Source organism: Podarcis cretensis, assembly GCF_951804945.1.
Source record: "Podarcis cretensis genome assembly, chromosome: 8".
Lineage (NCBI taxonomy): Eukaryota > Metazoa > Chordata > Lepidosauria > Squamata > Lacertidae > Podarcis > Podarcis cretensis.
In genome coordinates this window covers 419,347-435,921 of record NC_137177.1, presented here as the reverse complement: position 1 = coordinate 435,921, position 16,575 = coordinate 419,347, and the positions used below count along the sequence as shown (strand labels likewise).

General features: G+C 51.6%; 1 protein-coding gene across 1 annotated transcript; it reads left to right on the top strand.

The window, feature by feature from the left end:
• The first annotated feature begins 1,118 nt into the window (after positions 1-1,118).
• On the top strand, positions 1,119-15,237 carry SPINT2 (serine peptidase inhibitor, Kunitz type 2). The gene is made up of 7 exons (XM_079985746.1): positions 1,119-1,240; positions 6,828-6,992; positions 9,064-9,114; positions 9,800-9,856; positions 9,973-10,140; positions 11,604-11,678; positions 13,190-15,237. The coding sequence occupies exons 1-7, from the start codon at positions 1,171-1,173 to the stop codon at positions 13,354-13,356; spliced, it is 753 nt and encodes a 250-aa protein (XP_079841872.1). The 5' UTR covers positions 1,119-1,170; the 3' UTR covers positions 13,357-15,237.
• The last annotated feature ends 1,338 nt before the right edge of the window (positions 15,238-16,575 follow it).

Genomic DNA, 16,575 nt, shown 5'->3' with positions numbered 1-16,575 from the left:
GTGTTGAAGCAATGATTCTTCAACATCAACTTTGTTGGACTGGTCATGTTGTGCGGGTGCCTGATGATCGTCTTCCAAAGCAACTACTCTATTCTGAACTTAAAAATGGAAAGCTTAATGCTGGTGGTCAACAAAAGAGGTTTAAAGACTGTCAAGGCAAATCTTAAAAAATGTAGTATAAACACCAACAATTGGCCTGTGAGTGCTCCAGTTGGAGAACAGCCTTGACCAAAGGTGTCCTGGGCTTTGAAGACACTCGAACTCAGGACGCAAGGGAGAATCGTGCGAAGAGGAAGGCAGGCTTGGCAAATCCACACTGGGACCAACTCCTGCCCAGAAACCAATGTCCCCAGTGTGGAAGGACGTGTGGATCCAGAACTGGCCTCCACAGTCACTTACGGACTCACTGTTAAGGCCGTGTTCATGGAAGACAATCTTATTTGGCTAAAGAAGATTGCCAAAGAAGGAGAAGAAAAATCAGACTCACCATAGCCAGACGGGAAACCCATCTCCACTGTGGAATATGACCCAGGTTGAAAAAATAAACGGACAACCAGCATATAAATGAGGACTGCCCATATTTCCGGAATTTCCCGGACCCTGGCTCCACGGAGACGCCATAGTCCAGTGGCGTCCAAACTTTTCCCAAAGAGGGCCAGATTGGATGAAGTGAAGGGCCGTGAGGGCTGACCAAAGGGCCAAGCAAAGTTGTCGAGCTTTTTGTAGGATTGAAGTTGTTGAGGATTTTACCCCAGGAACTAAACTGCCCCAGGGGCCGAATGAGCCCGACCAGCGGGCCGGATTAGGCCCCGGAGAGGAACTTTGGACATCTGCCTGCCATAGTCTCTTGCGGACTCGCTGTTAAGAGCCTGTTCGCGGAAGACAATCTGACTCCTTACAAGAAGAAGAAGAAGAAGAAGTTATCCGCTGCCCCCCCCCCCGCCGGACCCCGGAGGGCAGCGGGACCCGAGGGCGCCGGACACGGGCCGGCAGCAGGCGGAGGGGCGCGGCCCCGCCCAGCTGCAGGTGCGCCGAGGGGCGTGGCCGGCTCCCTCCCCTTGTGACGTCGGGGGCGGCGATTGGCGGCCCTGGCTTGGGGGCGGGGCTCACCTGCGGGGTCCGGGGGCGGCGGGCGCGACCTGCGCAGTTGGGGCTTCGCAGGCGGGCAGGATGGGGCGCAGCGCGGGGCTGATCCTGATGGCCGCGATGGTGCTGGGCGCCGCCGCCGAGGCGCTGCCAGGTGAGGGAACCACAAAAAGAAAGACGGGTTCTCTCTCTCTCTCTCTCTCTCTTTCTCTCTCTTTCTCTCTCTCCCTCCCTCCCTCCTGCCTTGTTTTTTTTTTGGGGGGGGGGCGCAGTCAACTGCCTGCCTCCCCTCCCCCCCGGAAGGGGGCGGGGCTTCTCTTGGGCCCCTCCCCTCCCCGAGGGACAATGGCTGCCCGATCCCTTGTCTTTTGGGGGGGTGGGGGGCTCCCATCCCTGGCCGGCCCCCCCCTCCGCCCTGGTCCTCTCTCTATGGGGCCGCGCGGGGCCTGGGAGGGGGTGGCCCCATTGGGGTGGGGGAAGCCCCTCCGGAGGAGGAGGAGGAGGAGGAAGTGCTCTCTCTGCCAAGCCCCCCCCCGCCTGTGCCCCATGTTCCTGGTTCAGTCCCTGTGTGCCAGGTGCGAATTCTGAGCGAGGGGTGGGCGGGCTGGGAGGAGGGCCGGCCCCATACAGGGGAGTCCTGTGCCAGGGGACTGGGCTGCCCCAGGAGGCTGGCCTGCTGCCCAGATCGGGCCTGCCCTTGAAGTCGGGGAAGTGGTCTGTTTACAATCATCCTCCTTTATTCTCTATACACCTGGCTGGGTTTGCCCCTCGTGGAGGGAGGAGCTGGGTCCCGAGTGTGGGAGCAGAAGCCGGCTTGGCAGAGGCAGTGATGGCACAATGGGCCTAGTCTTGGGCCCCCTGGCACTCTTGCCCCTTGGGGCATTGCCTGGGACAAGACTCCTGGCTGCCTTGGTTTTGCCCAGGATGGGATTTTGAGGCTGCGCTCCCTGGACCCAAGCAGGCAAGATCACAGAGCTGGAGAGTTGCAGGGCACTCCAGAGGTCATCCAGTCCAACCCCCTCGCAGCGAGCGCCAGGCTGAGCCTGGTCCAGAGACTTAGCGAGGAGAGAGTGCTCCTGGGAGCCCAGAAACCTCCCTTCCCTGCTTTGTGGGCCAAAGAAAACAGCCTTTCTGGGTCAGGCTCCCAGGCTGGCCGGGTGCAAAGGGAACCTGATCTGACTGGGCTCTGCAGGGCTGGGCAGCCAGTCTCAAACTGGTTCAGCCTGTTTGTGGTGAGGTCACCCGAGCTCCTCTCCCTGAATCACCAGGCGGGGGGGGGGGGGGGGGAGGCCAGCCCCTTCGCTCTCTGCCCCATGGAGGCCAGACTTCCTGGTGGGGAGGAGGCATCCTTCCTTTTTATTATTATTACATTGATTATGTTTGCATTTTATTGCATTTAAACAAATCCTTATTGTGCTCATTACATAGTTGCTCAATCAAGCTTTGACTCCCCCCCATATGGTTGCCGTAATTCATTATTACTTCGTAGCGTTTATACATTGTCCCATTTACATTTCACTTAATCACATTTTTTAAAAAAATAGTATTTATTAAAGTTTCAACAATTACAGAAAGAAAAAATAAACATACCACATTAAACAAAAACAAAACAACACACCGCAATATAAAAAAGAGGAAAAAAACAACAACAGAAAAATAAAACCCATTAAACAAAAACAAAAACGCAAAAATTTAAATAATTTTTTAAATAAATATAAAAAGGTACAAATCCTTAACATTGCAAGTTTGTCTTACAAGAACCCTGCTAGTGGGGTATTGGTTATTCCTTCCATGTCCCGCTCACCTTCCTTAACCTTCAAAAGAGCAGAACAGGACTACTCCCTTCTCTTAATTAAAAAAAAATAATTCATTTTTTTGTAAAAAAAAAAAATTACAAAAAGAAATCCACAATAATAAAAGGAAAAACTTTTACCATATCCATATATGAGATTCTCTGAATCTCGTGACTTAATCCCTGCATCTCATTACATTATCCACATTTTAAATTTCTCTAAATTGTCCATATTTTTCGTTTCTTCACAAGTTTTTTTTTTTTACTGTCCATCTAGCTGTTTTATTTTATTACAATGGTCTCCCAAGTAAACTATAATTTCCCCCTATTTTTTTTAAGTCCTTATCTTCTTGATTCCTGAGTCTCCCAGTCAGTTTTGCCATTTCAGCATAGTTTGGTTTTTAAAAAATCAAATTCTTTCAACATAGAACAGCATCACACTGGACGGATAAATACTGGAATATCCCAACCTAACCCAGAAGCTGATTCTAAGGCAATACATGCGAAGTAACAACCGAACGATGCAAATTCTTCTCCCCAAACTACTGTTTGTATAGAAGGCGATAAACAATTTTAAGTCAGCCGAAAAGGTTTTCTGCTGTGAATGGTGTCCTCTGATTTTCGTTTCTTGGCCTTGCCACTTGCATCATGAAGCTGTGAGATTCAGTCACAGAAGAGTCTTTGTGCTTCAGGCCTTGGGCCAATTTCATTTTATGATCTGATTTTTCCACAAGTGCTTTTTTATGGCCAGGCTTTGTTGGACAAATTTGTCAGAGAACCTGAGCTGTTCTTGTTTTCATCCGTGAGCCGCCTTGAGTTCCTGTCGGGGGAAATGGCGGAGGACAAATAAATATGTCAATAATAATCCTAAGGGATGCCCCCTAAATTCTCCCAGCATCTCCTAAGAAGAGGACTTATTAAAGTTTTAAGCTGTTAAATTAATATTGTCTCCTTGGACATCGAGAGACATTTTGCCCAGTAATTGCTTTTATTTAGATTCTTTCTCTCCTACATCCCCTTCCTTTATGACAGGCACGTCCAACTCCCAAGAGACTGCGATCTACTCCCAGTATGAAAAAAAAGGGCAGTGATCTACCCATTGTCCTTGCCAAGAGCTGTTGAGCTTTTGATAGGGGGGAATGCAAAAAATTGTTCACAACAGTCTGCCCCCCCCCCCCCAGTTCTGCGATGGGGGTGGGGGGTGGGGACATTTTTTCAAAAAAATTTTTTTTTTTAATTTTCAATGCAAAGTTACAACAAAAATTACAAACATTGAATCCGAAATAAAACAGTACAAACAAGAAACAAAAACAGAACACAAAAGAACAAAAACACACATCTAGGAATAAAACCATATCATCCTTCTAATCTAGTCATTACATACATATATGGTGGGGACCTTCATTGTCCACTTGATTTAATCCCGAGATCAGTCAGGATCTAGGAGGGAGAATTCTCCCAGATGTGGCCTCTGTGCAAAAGGACACCCCCCCCCGGGCAGACTGGGGTCCCACCGTAGTAGTGGAGGGCGGCTCTCCTCTCCTGTAGCCCTCCTTTCCCAGCAGGAGGGCAGCTGTGCCTCTGCCCATGTGAAGGGTTTTGCCAGTGGTTGGGGAAAGTGCTCTTGAGGTTCCTGCTGCTGCCGCTTTGCCACAAAGGGAGCAGGAGAGTTTTGCCTGGAGCGTCACCCTGGGGGCCGGGCTAAGGGAAGGCAGCCTGCGTATGCTCAGAGGCACACTTTCCCTCTCCTTGTGCCGCAGCATCCCGAGCAAAGCCTTGAACTCCGGCTCACCCTTCTGTTGTTATTGAGCTTTTATCTTTTAATAGCTAGGAATGTTATAAAAACAAACACACTGTGAGCCTGAGAACAGATTAACTCCAAAGGGCCGCCCAGGTCCATATTTACATCTGCATTTAACTCCTAAGTTAGAGAGCAAGCAGAAAACTCCGGTAGCATAAACAGCAAGCAGATACTCTGGGTAGCTGTGCAAACTTGGCTTATCTGTGGGAGAAGCAAATGGGAATCGTCCGCCCCAAAAGGTAGTTGAATCCTGTTTAAAAACAGCACCTTTTCCTGTGGAGGCCGTGACTTTGGTTCACGGAGGGCTCCAGAAATGGGTGCCAGTTGGCCAGTTGTGTTGGCTGTTGGGTGTCAGTTGGAGATTGGCAGCTGGAGCAGTCAGGGAAAGAGGGAGGAGAGAGCAATATCTATCTATCTATCTATCTATCTATCTATCTATCTATCTGATATGGAAAGTTTAGCCGTAACACTATCTATCTATCTATCTATCTATCTATCTATCCAGTGCCGGATTTACATATAAGCTAAACAAGCTCTAGTTTAGGACCCCACTCGGTTGGGGGCCGGAAAAATTTAAAGGGAAAAAACCCTGGATGTACATTTCCAAAATATAGGATAAAAAAAAAAGATTAAACCTACATACAGCAGCAGTGTTTTGTATGGTGTGGGCTCCTATTTGTTATGTGCAAATGGCTTTAGATACCTCTTAGGTCTATCAATGACCCTATAGCATATATTCAACACCAAAAAAGTGACAATTTACTGTTGACCAAGGACAGCTGGACATCTCAAGGGCCCCGTTGCCTTCAGGAGCTGAGGGCCTCATGAAACCTCAATCTGGCCCTGGGTTCGAGTGCTGGACCAGGACCTGGGAGACCAGGATTGGAATCCCCGCTTCAGCTGGGAAGCTCACTGGGTTTAGGTTTCTTTCCCCCCCAAATAGGGAAGGGCCTGAAAGTTTGGGGAGCGGCTGCTATCCTATTCCTTGTAGCGACTCACTGGTTAAATCTGGCTATATCTATCTATCTATCTATCTATCTATCTATCTATCTATCTATCTGGATTAGCAAACAGCCTTTTATTCATTAAGTAGATCCCATCAGGAAAAGAACAGAGTCTTGTGTCGGCTTTGAGACCGATGGATTTATCATGCTGTGACCCCCCCCCCCCTTGGGGCGCCAGGTCCCACACTCATTTTCCCTTTGCCCCTCTAGGTAGGGCAGGGAGCCCCCCGCCCCCCGCCTGAAACCCAGAGAGGCACTGCTGCCGGTCAGTGCAGGGACCAAGGCGCACCAATGGCCTGACTCTGTGGGAGGCAGCTTTTGCTCTGGGTGGGGGTCCCACTTCCCCACGAAAGAGACCCAGGAAAAGCGGCTTCTCTCGCACGGCTGTGCCATTATCCTGCAGCTCCCACTTTGTGATGTCGCCGTTCGGGGGGGGGGAGAGCGTTTTTGGCCCGTGGGGGCAAACACCACAAATTCTCTGGTGACCCTTTGAGTGCCAGAGGCAGAGCGGAGTTAGTTGAAACCCCCGACCGCCTGGGAATGTCAGGCTCTGGCGTCTCGCTCGATGCGATGGGAACGTCCTCTCCCCCGCTCAGGAGCAGCTGCCAGCAGAGTCTGCACCTCTGGGCCTGGAGCTGCCACCTTTGCTAGCAGAGAGGGCGCAGCTGCTTCGGAGCGCCCCCTGCCTGTGGGGTGCGCATCCTGCCTCCTCTCCCCGGTGCCTCGTTTTGCTGCTGCGGGGTTGGAGTCGAGACAACTTCCTGGGCTGGAGAAGGAGGAAGTTTTGTCTCCTTCACTTTGGTTGCTTCAAGGGGCAAGTCGGCCAAAGCTGGTTGCAGGCAACTTGCAGCAAAGAACACAAAAATTAAAAATTGTGCCAACAAACAAGACACTGCAGTGAATCACTACGAGAAGTACGATAGCAGCCGCTCCTGAAACTTTCAGGCCCTTCCTCATTTGGGGTGGAAATAAAGCTGAACCCAGTGAGCTTCCTGGCTGAAGCGGGGAATCGAATCCTGCTCTCCCAGGTCCTGCTCCAGAACCCTCAGCCTCCCCCTGAGCCTCCCTCCCCCTGAGCCTCTGGATATGCCCCCTCCCTGTCGCAATAGCCACTGAGCCTGCTGGCCCCTCTGCTTCCTTCCAGACGACTGCTACCTGCCCAAGGTGGTGGGGCGCTGCCGGGCTGCCTTCCCCCGCTGGTGGTTCAACGCCTCCAGCCAGGCCTGCCAGGAGTTCATCTACGGCGGCTGCCGGGGAAACGCCAACAATTTTGTCTCGGCCGACAAGTGTCGCCAGATCTGCGCTGCAGGTGAGTGGGGGGTGGGGGTGTTCTGGCACAGTGAATCATCTGATTTTACAGAATTGCATTAATTTTTTAAAAAATATTTTTTTAAAGTTTTGCATGACATTTAAATTCAAACCCACCAGTCACCTCCTGTCCCTTGACTTCCCTCTGCCCTTCCACGGTTACCATTATCAACCCAATTTTCCATCTGCTTCTAGGAATATTATCCATTTTTCCATTTATTTTATTTTTGTATATTACAAGCATTACTCTGATCCTGCCAAAGTTTTTAGTTGTTTACAACTAAAATTAATTGTATTAATTGTTATATGTGTATATATAATTAGATTTCTTACCCACTGGCCACCAAAAGGTCCCAGGGCAGGTTGCAACGATATATGCACAAATGAAAACAGCTGCAAATCATGAAACAAGGGTTTTAAAAATCAATTTGCAACAATCCATATGTAAAAATGTACAAACATTTAAAAACAATTCCACCAATAAAAACAGTTTAAACCAGGCTTCTTCAACCATGGCCCTCCAGATGTTTTTGGTCTACAACTCCCATGATCCCTAGCTAGCAGGACCAGTGGTCAGGGATGATGGGAATTGTAGTCCCAAAACAGCTGGAGGGCTGAGGTTGAGGAAGCCTGGTTTAAAAAATGGGTGCAATGGTTGTTTGCTTTATAAGCTGCTGTTTGTTATTACAGATTTTTTTTAACGCTAATATGAGCCGCTTAAACTCAACATTTGTTGTTGGGAAAGTGGAATACAAATATAAAATCAAATAAAATCTGAAATGGGGAGTCAGCGGAGGCTGTTTAGGTCAGCACCAACACTTTGAATTGAGCTTGGAAACGTCCTGGGAGCCAGTGTAGGTCTTTCAAGACCGGTGTTATGTGGTCTCGGCAGGCACTCCCAGTCACTAGTCTAGCTGCCACATTCTGGATTAATTGCAGTTTCCGGGTCACCTTCAAAGGTAGCCCCACATAGAGTGCATTGCAGTAGTCCAAGCGGGAGATAACCAGAGCATGTGCCACTCTGGTGAGACAGTCCGTGGGCAGGGAGGGTGCATGGAGCTAGGAGACAGCTGACATTGAATTGACCCATGCCAGATAGACAGACAGACAGACAGACAGATACACTTTTTATTCTGTTAATGTTTAATTGTTTCATCCTTATGGTTCCACTTTATCTGTAAGCCGTGTTGAGTCCCTGCTGGAGACAAAGGCAGGATAGGGATAAAGGCGGGATATACCGTATTTTCCCATGTATAAGACGCCCCTATTTTGGGGGACTCAAAATTAAGAAAATTTCCACTCTACACTATCCATGTATAAGATGGCCCCCAATTTTCAACATTATTTTATCAGAAAAAAACCTAGTCTTATACACGGAAAAGTACAGTAAATAAATACAACCACAACAACCACAATGATTTGCAAGCCCCCCGGTGGACTGGAGGTCCATTAGAGATCCCCGTTCAGGCAAGACCCAAATGAAATGGAAGATGTTTCTTCCAAAGTCTGCCAGGCACCTCTGGTGAGGTGGACTTTCTGGCCCTATTATTATTATTATTATTATTATTATTATTATTATTATTATTCTGGCTAATAAATAAATAAATATTTCTACCCCGCCCATCTGGCTAGGTTTCCCCAGCCATTATTGTATTAAAAATACAATAAAACATCACATATTAAAAACAGGGCTGCCTTCAGATGTCTTCTAAAAGTCAGATCGTTGCCTATTTCCTTGACATCTAATGGAAGGGCCTTCCGCAGGGCAGGCGCCACTACCGAAAAGGCCCTGCCTGGTTCCCTGCAACCTGACTTCTCGCAGGGAGGGGACCCTCAGGAGCGGGTCCCCAGTGTCCGGGGTGGAGATGCTCCTTCAGCCTCTCCTGCTTTTCACCCATTGGGAGGAGAGCAGACGCGACGTCTCCCTCTTGCCAACCCCAGGAGCTTGAAAAGATGACCTTCCCCTTTGCTGAAGAGCTGCTTTGTCCTGATAGTCTCCCCCCCGGGCTCAGGGCCCACCTTGGGGGGTCTTGGCCGCGACCGGCTGACACTCACTCTCTCTGGGCTTTCAGATGGCGGCCGGGGGGGCACAGAGGGAGAAGCAGCAGCACCCACCAGCAAGGGTAAGGAGATGGGTGAGAAGGTCTTGGGGGAGGGGGGGCGGAGACTGCCTTCCCCCAGGGCCTGGGAGGGAGCTCTGTGCCCGGCCCCTCCTTGTACAGGGGGACTCATGGCACCCTGCCCCCCGAGAATGGGTGGCCTTCCTCGCAGGGGCGTCCAGGAGTTTTCCAAAGGGTCCAGTGTGGGGTCTGAACTCTGGAGGAAGGGAAAGGAGATTGTCAGCCGCTTTGAGACTCCTTAATGAGAGCGATGCGGGTGGTGCTGTGGGTTAAACCACTGAGCCTCTTTGGCTTGCTGATGAGAAGGTCGGCGGTTCGAATCCCTGCTACAGGGTGAGCTCCCATTGCTCGGTCCCAGCTCCTGCCCACCTAGCAGTTCGAAAGCACGTCAAACTGCAAGTAGATCAATAGGTACCACTCCAGTGGGTAGGTAAACGGCGTTTCCGTGCGCTGCTCTGGCTTGCCAGAAGTGGCTTAGTCATGCTGGCCACATGACCCGGAAGCTGTATGCCTGCTCCCTTGGCCAGTAAAGCGAGATGAGCGCCGCAACCCCAGAGTCGTCAGTGACTGGACCTAATGGTCAGGGGTCCCTTTACCCCTTTACCTAAGGGGAGTGAAAGTTGGGATACCGTCCAAACTCCTCTTCTTCTTCTTCTGGAATGACTTGCTCTCCTTCCCTCCCTGACAGCCGCGTCCGGATCCGGCCACCGCCGTCTGCCAGGAGACGACCGAAAGGGCTTCCAAGGTAACCGGGTGGGGCGGGGTGGCAGATGAAGTGGGAGAGGTGACTCCAGCCCCCCACCAGTTCTGACCTCTCTCCAAGGGCACCTCTGAGTCTCATTTTCTTTTCCCCCCCTCCAGAGTTTTGCGCTGCCCCCCCAGAGGTTGGGCGCTGCCGCGGAGCCTTCCCTCGTTGGCACTTTGACCTGGAGACCCGTACCTGCAAGATGTTCATTTTTGGCGGCTGCGGGGGCAACAAGAACAACTATGACTACGAGGAGCACTGTCTCCAGTGCGCCAGAGATGGGGGTAAGAAGGGGCAGGCTGGGCGCCCAGGCCAGACCCCCCCCAAGGGCTCACATCCTTGTCCAGGGTGGAAGGGCAGATTCCCCCCTCCCCAAAATCCAAGGAGATTTGGAAAAGTTCCAGAGACTCCTCACTCGCTTCTCTTTAAAACTTTTATTGATTTGTTAGCCAAGGGGAAAAGGGCAAACTTAACAAAATGAGAGAAAAGGGAACCAAAAATTTTAACCACGGAAGCATCACGTCATGGAGGGACAAAAGGGCGCAGATCCAGCACTGCTGCAGAGTATGTTCCCTTAGCAAAGAGTAAAGATTTATAGAAACAAAAGCGTTCTCCGCCTGGGAGTCTCATCCTAAAGGAGATTAGAGGTTCTCCATCGTCTCAGGTGAGCCAGGTGTTTGTCCTGGTGGCTCTGAATGCGCCTCCCTGTTTGTCAAAGGTGTATCTTGTTGTGCCTTCTCACAGAGCAAGAAAACCGGTCCTTCAGGCTCTGCCCTCTCGATCCAATTAGTTCCAGAGGGCCGTTTGCCAAAGCCTTGAATGTTGGCCGGCCGGTTTATTAAAGCTCAAGGTTTCCTGGATTTGGCAACGGGGGCCCCCGGCTGCTGCTTCGAGGTCAGCTCTTTCCTTCGCTTCTCCCCTCCAGAGACCTGCCAGGAAGGCCCCGATCCTGCCCTCACCAGGCCTCCATTTGGGCCGGGCTCCGAGGACTCACAACTCCCCGTGGCTTCTCCTGCTGGAGCATGGAGTAATGGGTGGATTGATTGAATTCATATACCGCTCAATACCCGGAGGGCTCAGGGCAGTTCATGGGAAAGATCACAATATATAAAATCAAAATAAGAACAATAACCCAACAATACCCCTCCCCAAAGAGCCACATTTTAAAAGGGTATGGGATGTCAACCAAAGGACTGGTTAAAAAGGAACGTTTTTACCGGACACCTGAAGGTGTATAATGAAGGCGCCAGGCAAACTTCCCCAGGGAGAGCATTCCACAGATGGGGAGCCACTGCAGAGAAGGCCCCGTTCTGGTGTTGCCACCCTCTGGCCTCAGAAGATGATCTCAGGGTCCAGGGATGTCCATATGGAAAGAGGCGGTCCTGGAGGTATTGCGGTCCTGAGCCATTCAAGGCTTTAGAGGTCCAAACCAGCACATTTGGCCCTTGGCTCCCCAGCCCCGGACAGGGGAGGCAGTGGGTGCTGCCCAGCCCCTTCTCACCCGCTGCCCTTTGGCCTGGAGGAGAGGGCTCTGTGGGGCTCCTGGGCACAAGGGCCCTCTGGCCCCACAGCCAGAGAAGAGATGCTTTTGAATACCAGTCGCTGGAAACCCCAGGAGGGGAGAGCGTTGCTCTGGTGCCCGGATCCTGCTTTGGGGTTCCCGATTGGAGCACCCAGTGTTTTCCCCTTGGGCCTGATCCAGCCGCAAGGCTCCCCTTGCATTCTGACATGTCTCCCCACTTTTCAGAGTTAACGGAAGAGCCGTTGGAACCCAAGCAGCACAGCCACCTCTTCCCGGACCCCATGATCCACTCCACCAGAGGTAGGTGCCTGGAGGGGGGAGTTTTGGGGGGCGGGGGGGTCGCAGCGCCAGGCCTCTGACTCTCCTGGAAGAGGCCAGGGGCTGCAGTGTTTGTCTCTACTCAATAGTGCTCCAGAGCAGAACTTTGACATATAGTTGGCCTTGGTGAAGATTTGACATTTTCATCCCCCCAAAAGTTTTTGATTTGAGTTTCTACTGAAATGAGGCTTCATTTTAATGTTGTATTTTAATCTTGTTTTTATGTTGTATTTTAATCGATTGTTTTTATACCTGGTGTTAGCCGCCCTGAGCCCAGTCTTGGCTGGGGAGGGCAGGGCATAAATACTACTGATAATGATAATAATTATATAGTTAGCAGAGTAGAAACTTAAACACGTTGCAGGATTCCCCAAAAATAGACTAGAGGCAATTATATTTCATCCAGCAGAGCTTTACTGCTACTGAAGGCAAAGGAGCGTAATGGTCACAAATCCAATACATTCAGGGTTGGCCCTGTCCATAAGAAATCCACTTGCAGCAGACTTAACTTAAACTTACCATGACTTAGAATAAGACTTAACCTTCAGCATACTATGTACAGAACAGCAGAAGGAAAAGAGACAGAAAGAGAAAGTGAAGCCCAGGCTCCTCCTGGCCTAACCATTATAGTTTGCATGACCTTGACTGAAAGAGACTGAAAGAGAATACCAGCTGTATTCCTTTTCTGAAGGAATAACCCAAACACCAGGAGCCTTCTGCTTGCCTCTTTCAAACAGAGAAGCTTCCCGAACCCTCTTGAATTCTTGAGCATAGGAAAGACCTCGACACATCAGATCAATACTTTCTGCACTAAGAAATGCAAAGGGACAGTGTTTGGGGGAGCCTCTGAAATCCAGAGGAGATTTGCCAGGGGGGCTAGCGAAGCCTTTTCCCTCAGGGGTCTGTCGCTTGGGGGCATCTGCTCCTAGTTCCCCCCCAGCTGGCAGGTTTCCTGGCTCCGCCTCCAGCCTCACCCTGGAGCTTCCCATTTGGGGAACTGGCCTTAAGAGTGGCGCAGTCAGAAGGGCGTCCCCAAAGGCAGAAATCGCCATGGAAGAGGCAACATCTCTTGGTTTCTCCTCCTGGGGGCCAAGAAGTCTCGGCTGCAATCAGTCATAGATGTGTTCTCTGGTCTCTTCAAATTCCTCGAGCTTTAATTTTCCTTCCATTTCTGATAATAGATCTCTATATGTAGGCCATTTTCCTTCCCTATTTATTTGTTTTATTGAGGTTGCTTCTATTGGAGACAACAGCCATGGGACTTTTTGTTCTAATTAATCTTTATGTCCCCCCCCACACACTTTGAAGAGTGATATCCTGATAATATGGTTATGAAATCCTTTGTGTATTTTCCCTTTGTTATACCACAAATAAGCATGTTCTTCCAGATCTAACAGATCTGCATTTTCTAACTTAATCCAATCTCAGATCCAGGTAACGCAGGCAGCTTCATAATAACTTCCCCTGACCCTTTAACCCTTTCCCCTCCGCAGCGGTGGTGCTGGCGGTGCTTCTGGCCCTGATGGCGGCTGCCCTGCTGGGCTCCATGGTCCTCTTCCTGGTCAAGATCTGCCGGAAGAACCCGCAGCTGAGCCTGGGGCCGGTCTGGAGCACCCTGGACGACAAGGAGTACCTGATGAGCAACGCCTACACCCTCTGAGCCCAGGGGCAGGCGGGCTCCCTCTGGCCGGCTGGGGCTCCAGCTGCATGTAAATAATGGAGGCGAGGGGCTCTCCCCCCGCCCTACCCGCCCCCTCTCTGGGGCCAGCTTTGTAGAACACGCTTGGATCATAAATCTCCCCCAGGGAGGGGGCTCCTTTCTCATGACGCTGGTTGTCTCTCCAAGTTTGCTCGCCCCTTCTCTTCTAAGCACAGCCGCCAGGAGCAGGGACACGGTTGGGGGGCAGGGGGGGCTATATCTGGGGCCCCACCTCCCCGGAAAGGTTACTTGGAGCATGGGGGAGGCCTGCGCCCCAAACGTGGAAGGGAAGGGCGCCTGGGCAAATGCAAGAGCCAAGATACACGGCCTGCCCCTTTCCCCCCATTTATCACAGCCACCCTCCTCAATGCCAGTGCAAGTTGGGGGGCACCTCCCCAGCCTTGGGGTCCGCTGCCGTTCCCAGATTCCCGTGGGTCTGGTCTGTGGGAGATGCTCAACGCAGGCCGTGAAGCCCAGTTGTTACAGCAGGTGGTGGGGTTTTTTTGGGGGGGGCACAATGGCACAATGCTGGAGTCCTTGACTCAGTGAAGCTGTGACTCCTCACTGCAGGGTAGAGATGTGAAGGTAGAGAGGGAGAAATTGGCCAGGCCGGGGCCCTCTTATCCCCCCCCCCCAGTGGTACGAAATTTTGCTTTGTAGGCCAGGGAGCGAAGCGTCTCCCACTGAATGTTCATTCCCCTGCCCCAGTCTTCACAGCGCTGCTCCTGAGAGTTGGGGGGGGCAGGTCAAAGTCTCTGTGGGGTCAGGAATGCCCTGCCTCTGCCTGGGAGCGGCCTGTGTTTTTGTGGACTTTGCTGTCTGTTTTATGGCCTCTTGCTGCGAGGGGGTGGGAAGGGACAGCGGCTGCTGTTGCTGCTTCCAGGGAGACACCAGCCATTTCTCACACCCCAGACAGACCCCCCTGGGTGTCCCTGAGCCCCACAAGCCAAGTCTGGCCCCAGGTGCTCTGCTTGCCCGGAAGGGGGCTTGCCCTGGTCCTGCTCTCCACAGAAACACTCTCCAGGCAGGCAGCATGACCCCCCCCCCTTCAAGGCCTGCTTTGCTTTGGCCCCTTCTGCTCCTCCCTGAGCTGCTCCTGCCTTCTCCAAGGTTTCTGCTTTCCGTGTGTGTCCAACTCTGCTGGCTACTCCCTTTTGTTCTGGATCAGTTGAAGTGAGTTCTAGTTTCACGTTTGCTGGAGAGGCCTTTCCTCTCTGTCTGCTGCCGCAGCCACCTTTCCTTCCTTCCACCTGCAGCTTCCCCATCCCTCCCTCCATCCTGGCCCCTTTCCGGGCCTTCACAGGTGTGCTTTCCAGGTGTCCCTGCCAGAGTCATTGCAGCAGGAGGAGCTTCAAGAGAGAAAAAAAAGGGAGGCAGCTTTTCAGTTTGGTCCAAGTCCTTCTCCTGTGTGGCCTTGAAATCACCTTCTGCTTCTGGGACTGGCTGCCCTGAACATGTCTGCATCTTCCTGATCTTTTGGGGGCCATCAGGCTCCAGCTGCAGGGCTGGCAGGCGGGGGGAACAGGCAGGCCACTTACCTGAGAGTCGTGACGCCTACCTTCCTGCCTGCCTGCCTGCCTGGGTCCTCCCTGGGAGCTGAGGCTGCTGGACCTCCTCCTTTGGAGAAAACAAGGAACTGACTCCCGCTTATTCCCCCCTCCCCTTGATGGGCAACCAGGGTGACTCCCTCTGAGCAAAATCTGACGACTTGTGTGTAGCATTCAGTGGGTTTTTATACTTTTTTAAAAAATTGAAACTTGATTGCGTCAAATCTTTTGGAATTGTTCTTTTAATTGCCTTTTTAAATCTGGAAGGTCTTTGAATAAAACAGATCAAACTCTTGCGGTGGTTGGAGTCGTCTTGTGCTGGACAGCCGGGGGGGGGAGGTGTGTGTGCAGCTTTCGGGGGGGCCCCTGGCTCTTGAGAGGGAAGGGAAGGCAGAGAGGCAGCAACCCCTGCCGCCCCCCCCCCGGGGAAAGCCTAAAAGCCTCGTCTCTCTCAGCATCTCCCCTAAGGACAAAGCCATTGGGGGCAGTTGCCTGGGTACCATTCCTGCTCCAGGCCTGTTCTGTGTGTTCACCTGGGGTGACTCCTGTTGTGGAGAGGGGACTCTAGCCCAGTAGACCAGAAGGAACGTCTCCACCCCCATCATTCAGCCCGGACACGGAGGTTCAGCTCTGAGGGCCTTCTGGTGGTTTCCTCCCTGCGAGAAGTGAGACTACAGGGAACCAGGCAGAGGGCCTTCTCAGTAGTGGCACCCGCTCTGTGGAACACCCTCCCACCAGATGTCAAGGAAATAGACAACTATCTGACTTTTAGAAGACATCTGAAGGCAGCCCTCTTTAGGGAAGTTTTTAATGTTTTATGCATTTATCGTGTTTTTAATATTCTATTCAGAGCCGCCCAGAGTGGCTGGGGAAACCTGGTCAAATGGGCGGGGTATAAATTTATATTATTATTATTATTATTATTATTATTATTATTATTATTACTGCCAGGACAAGCCTCTCTGGCCTCTGTCACATTACTCTGCCCAAAGGAGGGACTTGTGAGAACTCTAGCCTTCCCCTGCCCCACACCCACCAAAAGCCCCACTTTCAGGGAAGGCCACAATTCTGCCACATCCAATTCAAAGCTTTGCACGGCAGCTGGTGCAAGGGAACATTTCCTGCTTGGAACAGAAAAGGCCTGGCAGGGCCAGCCGCCTCCTGGCAGGTGTCCAGACCCACAGCTTAGGGGCGGTGGCTGTGTGTGTGTGTGTGTGTGTGTGTGTGTGTGTGTTGTGTTTAGTAAGAAGAGGGATCACCTATCTCCCTCTCTCCTCTGTCTCAGAAACCACCCCCAACAAGCAGAGGGGAGAACAAAGAGGGTCCCCACGCTCTCCTCCTGTGTCATGAATTAACCCCCTCCTGCCTAAGGCTGGACCAAGCAGGAAGCAGCTGCTCTGCAAGTCAACCAGCTGGCCTGTTGCACCACTGGGTGTGTGTGTGTGTGTGTGTGTGTGTGTGTGTGTGTGTCAGCCCTTAAAGATACAGACACCCCAAACCCCCAATTAGCAGAGCAGGTAGCATGCAGGGCTGTAGCTGCCCCACTGCACTGAGTGCGACCGGTTTTTTTGGCTGCCCAGAGAGCAGGACTCTAAGCAAAGGATTCACCTCACAAGAAAAGATGCTGCCTCAA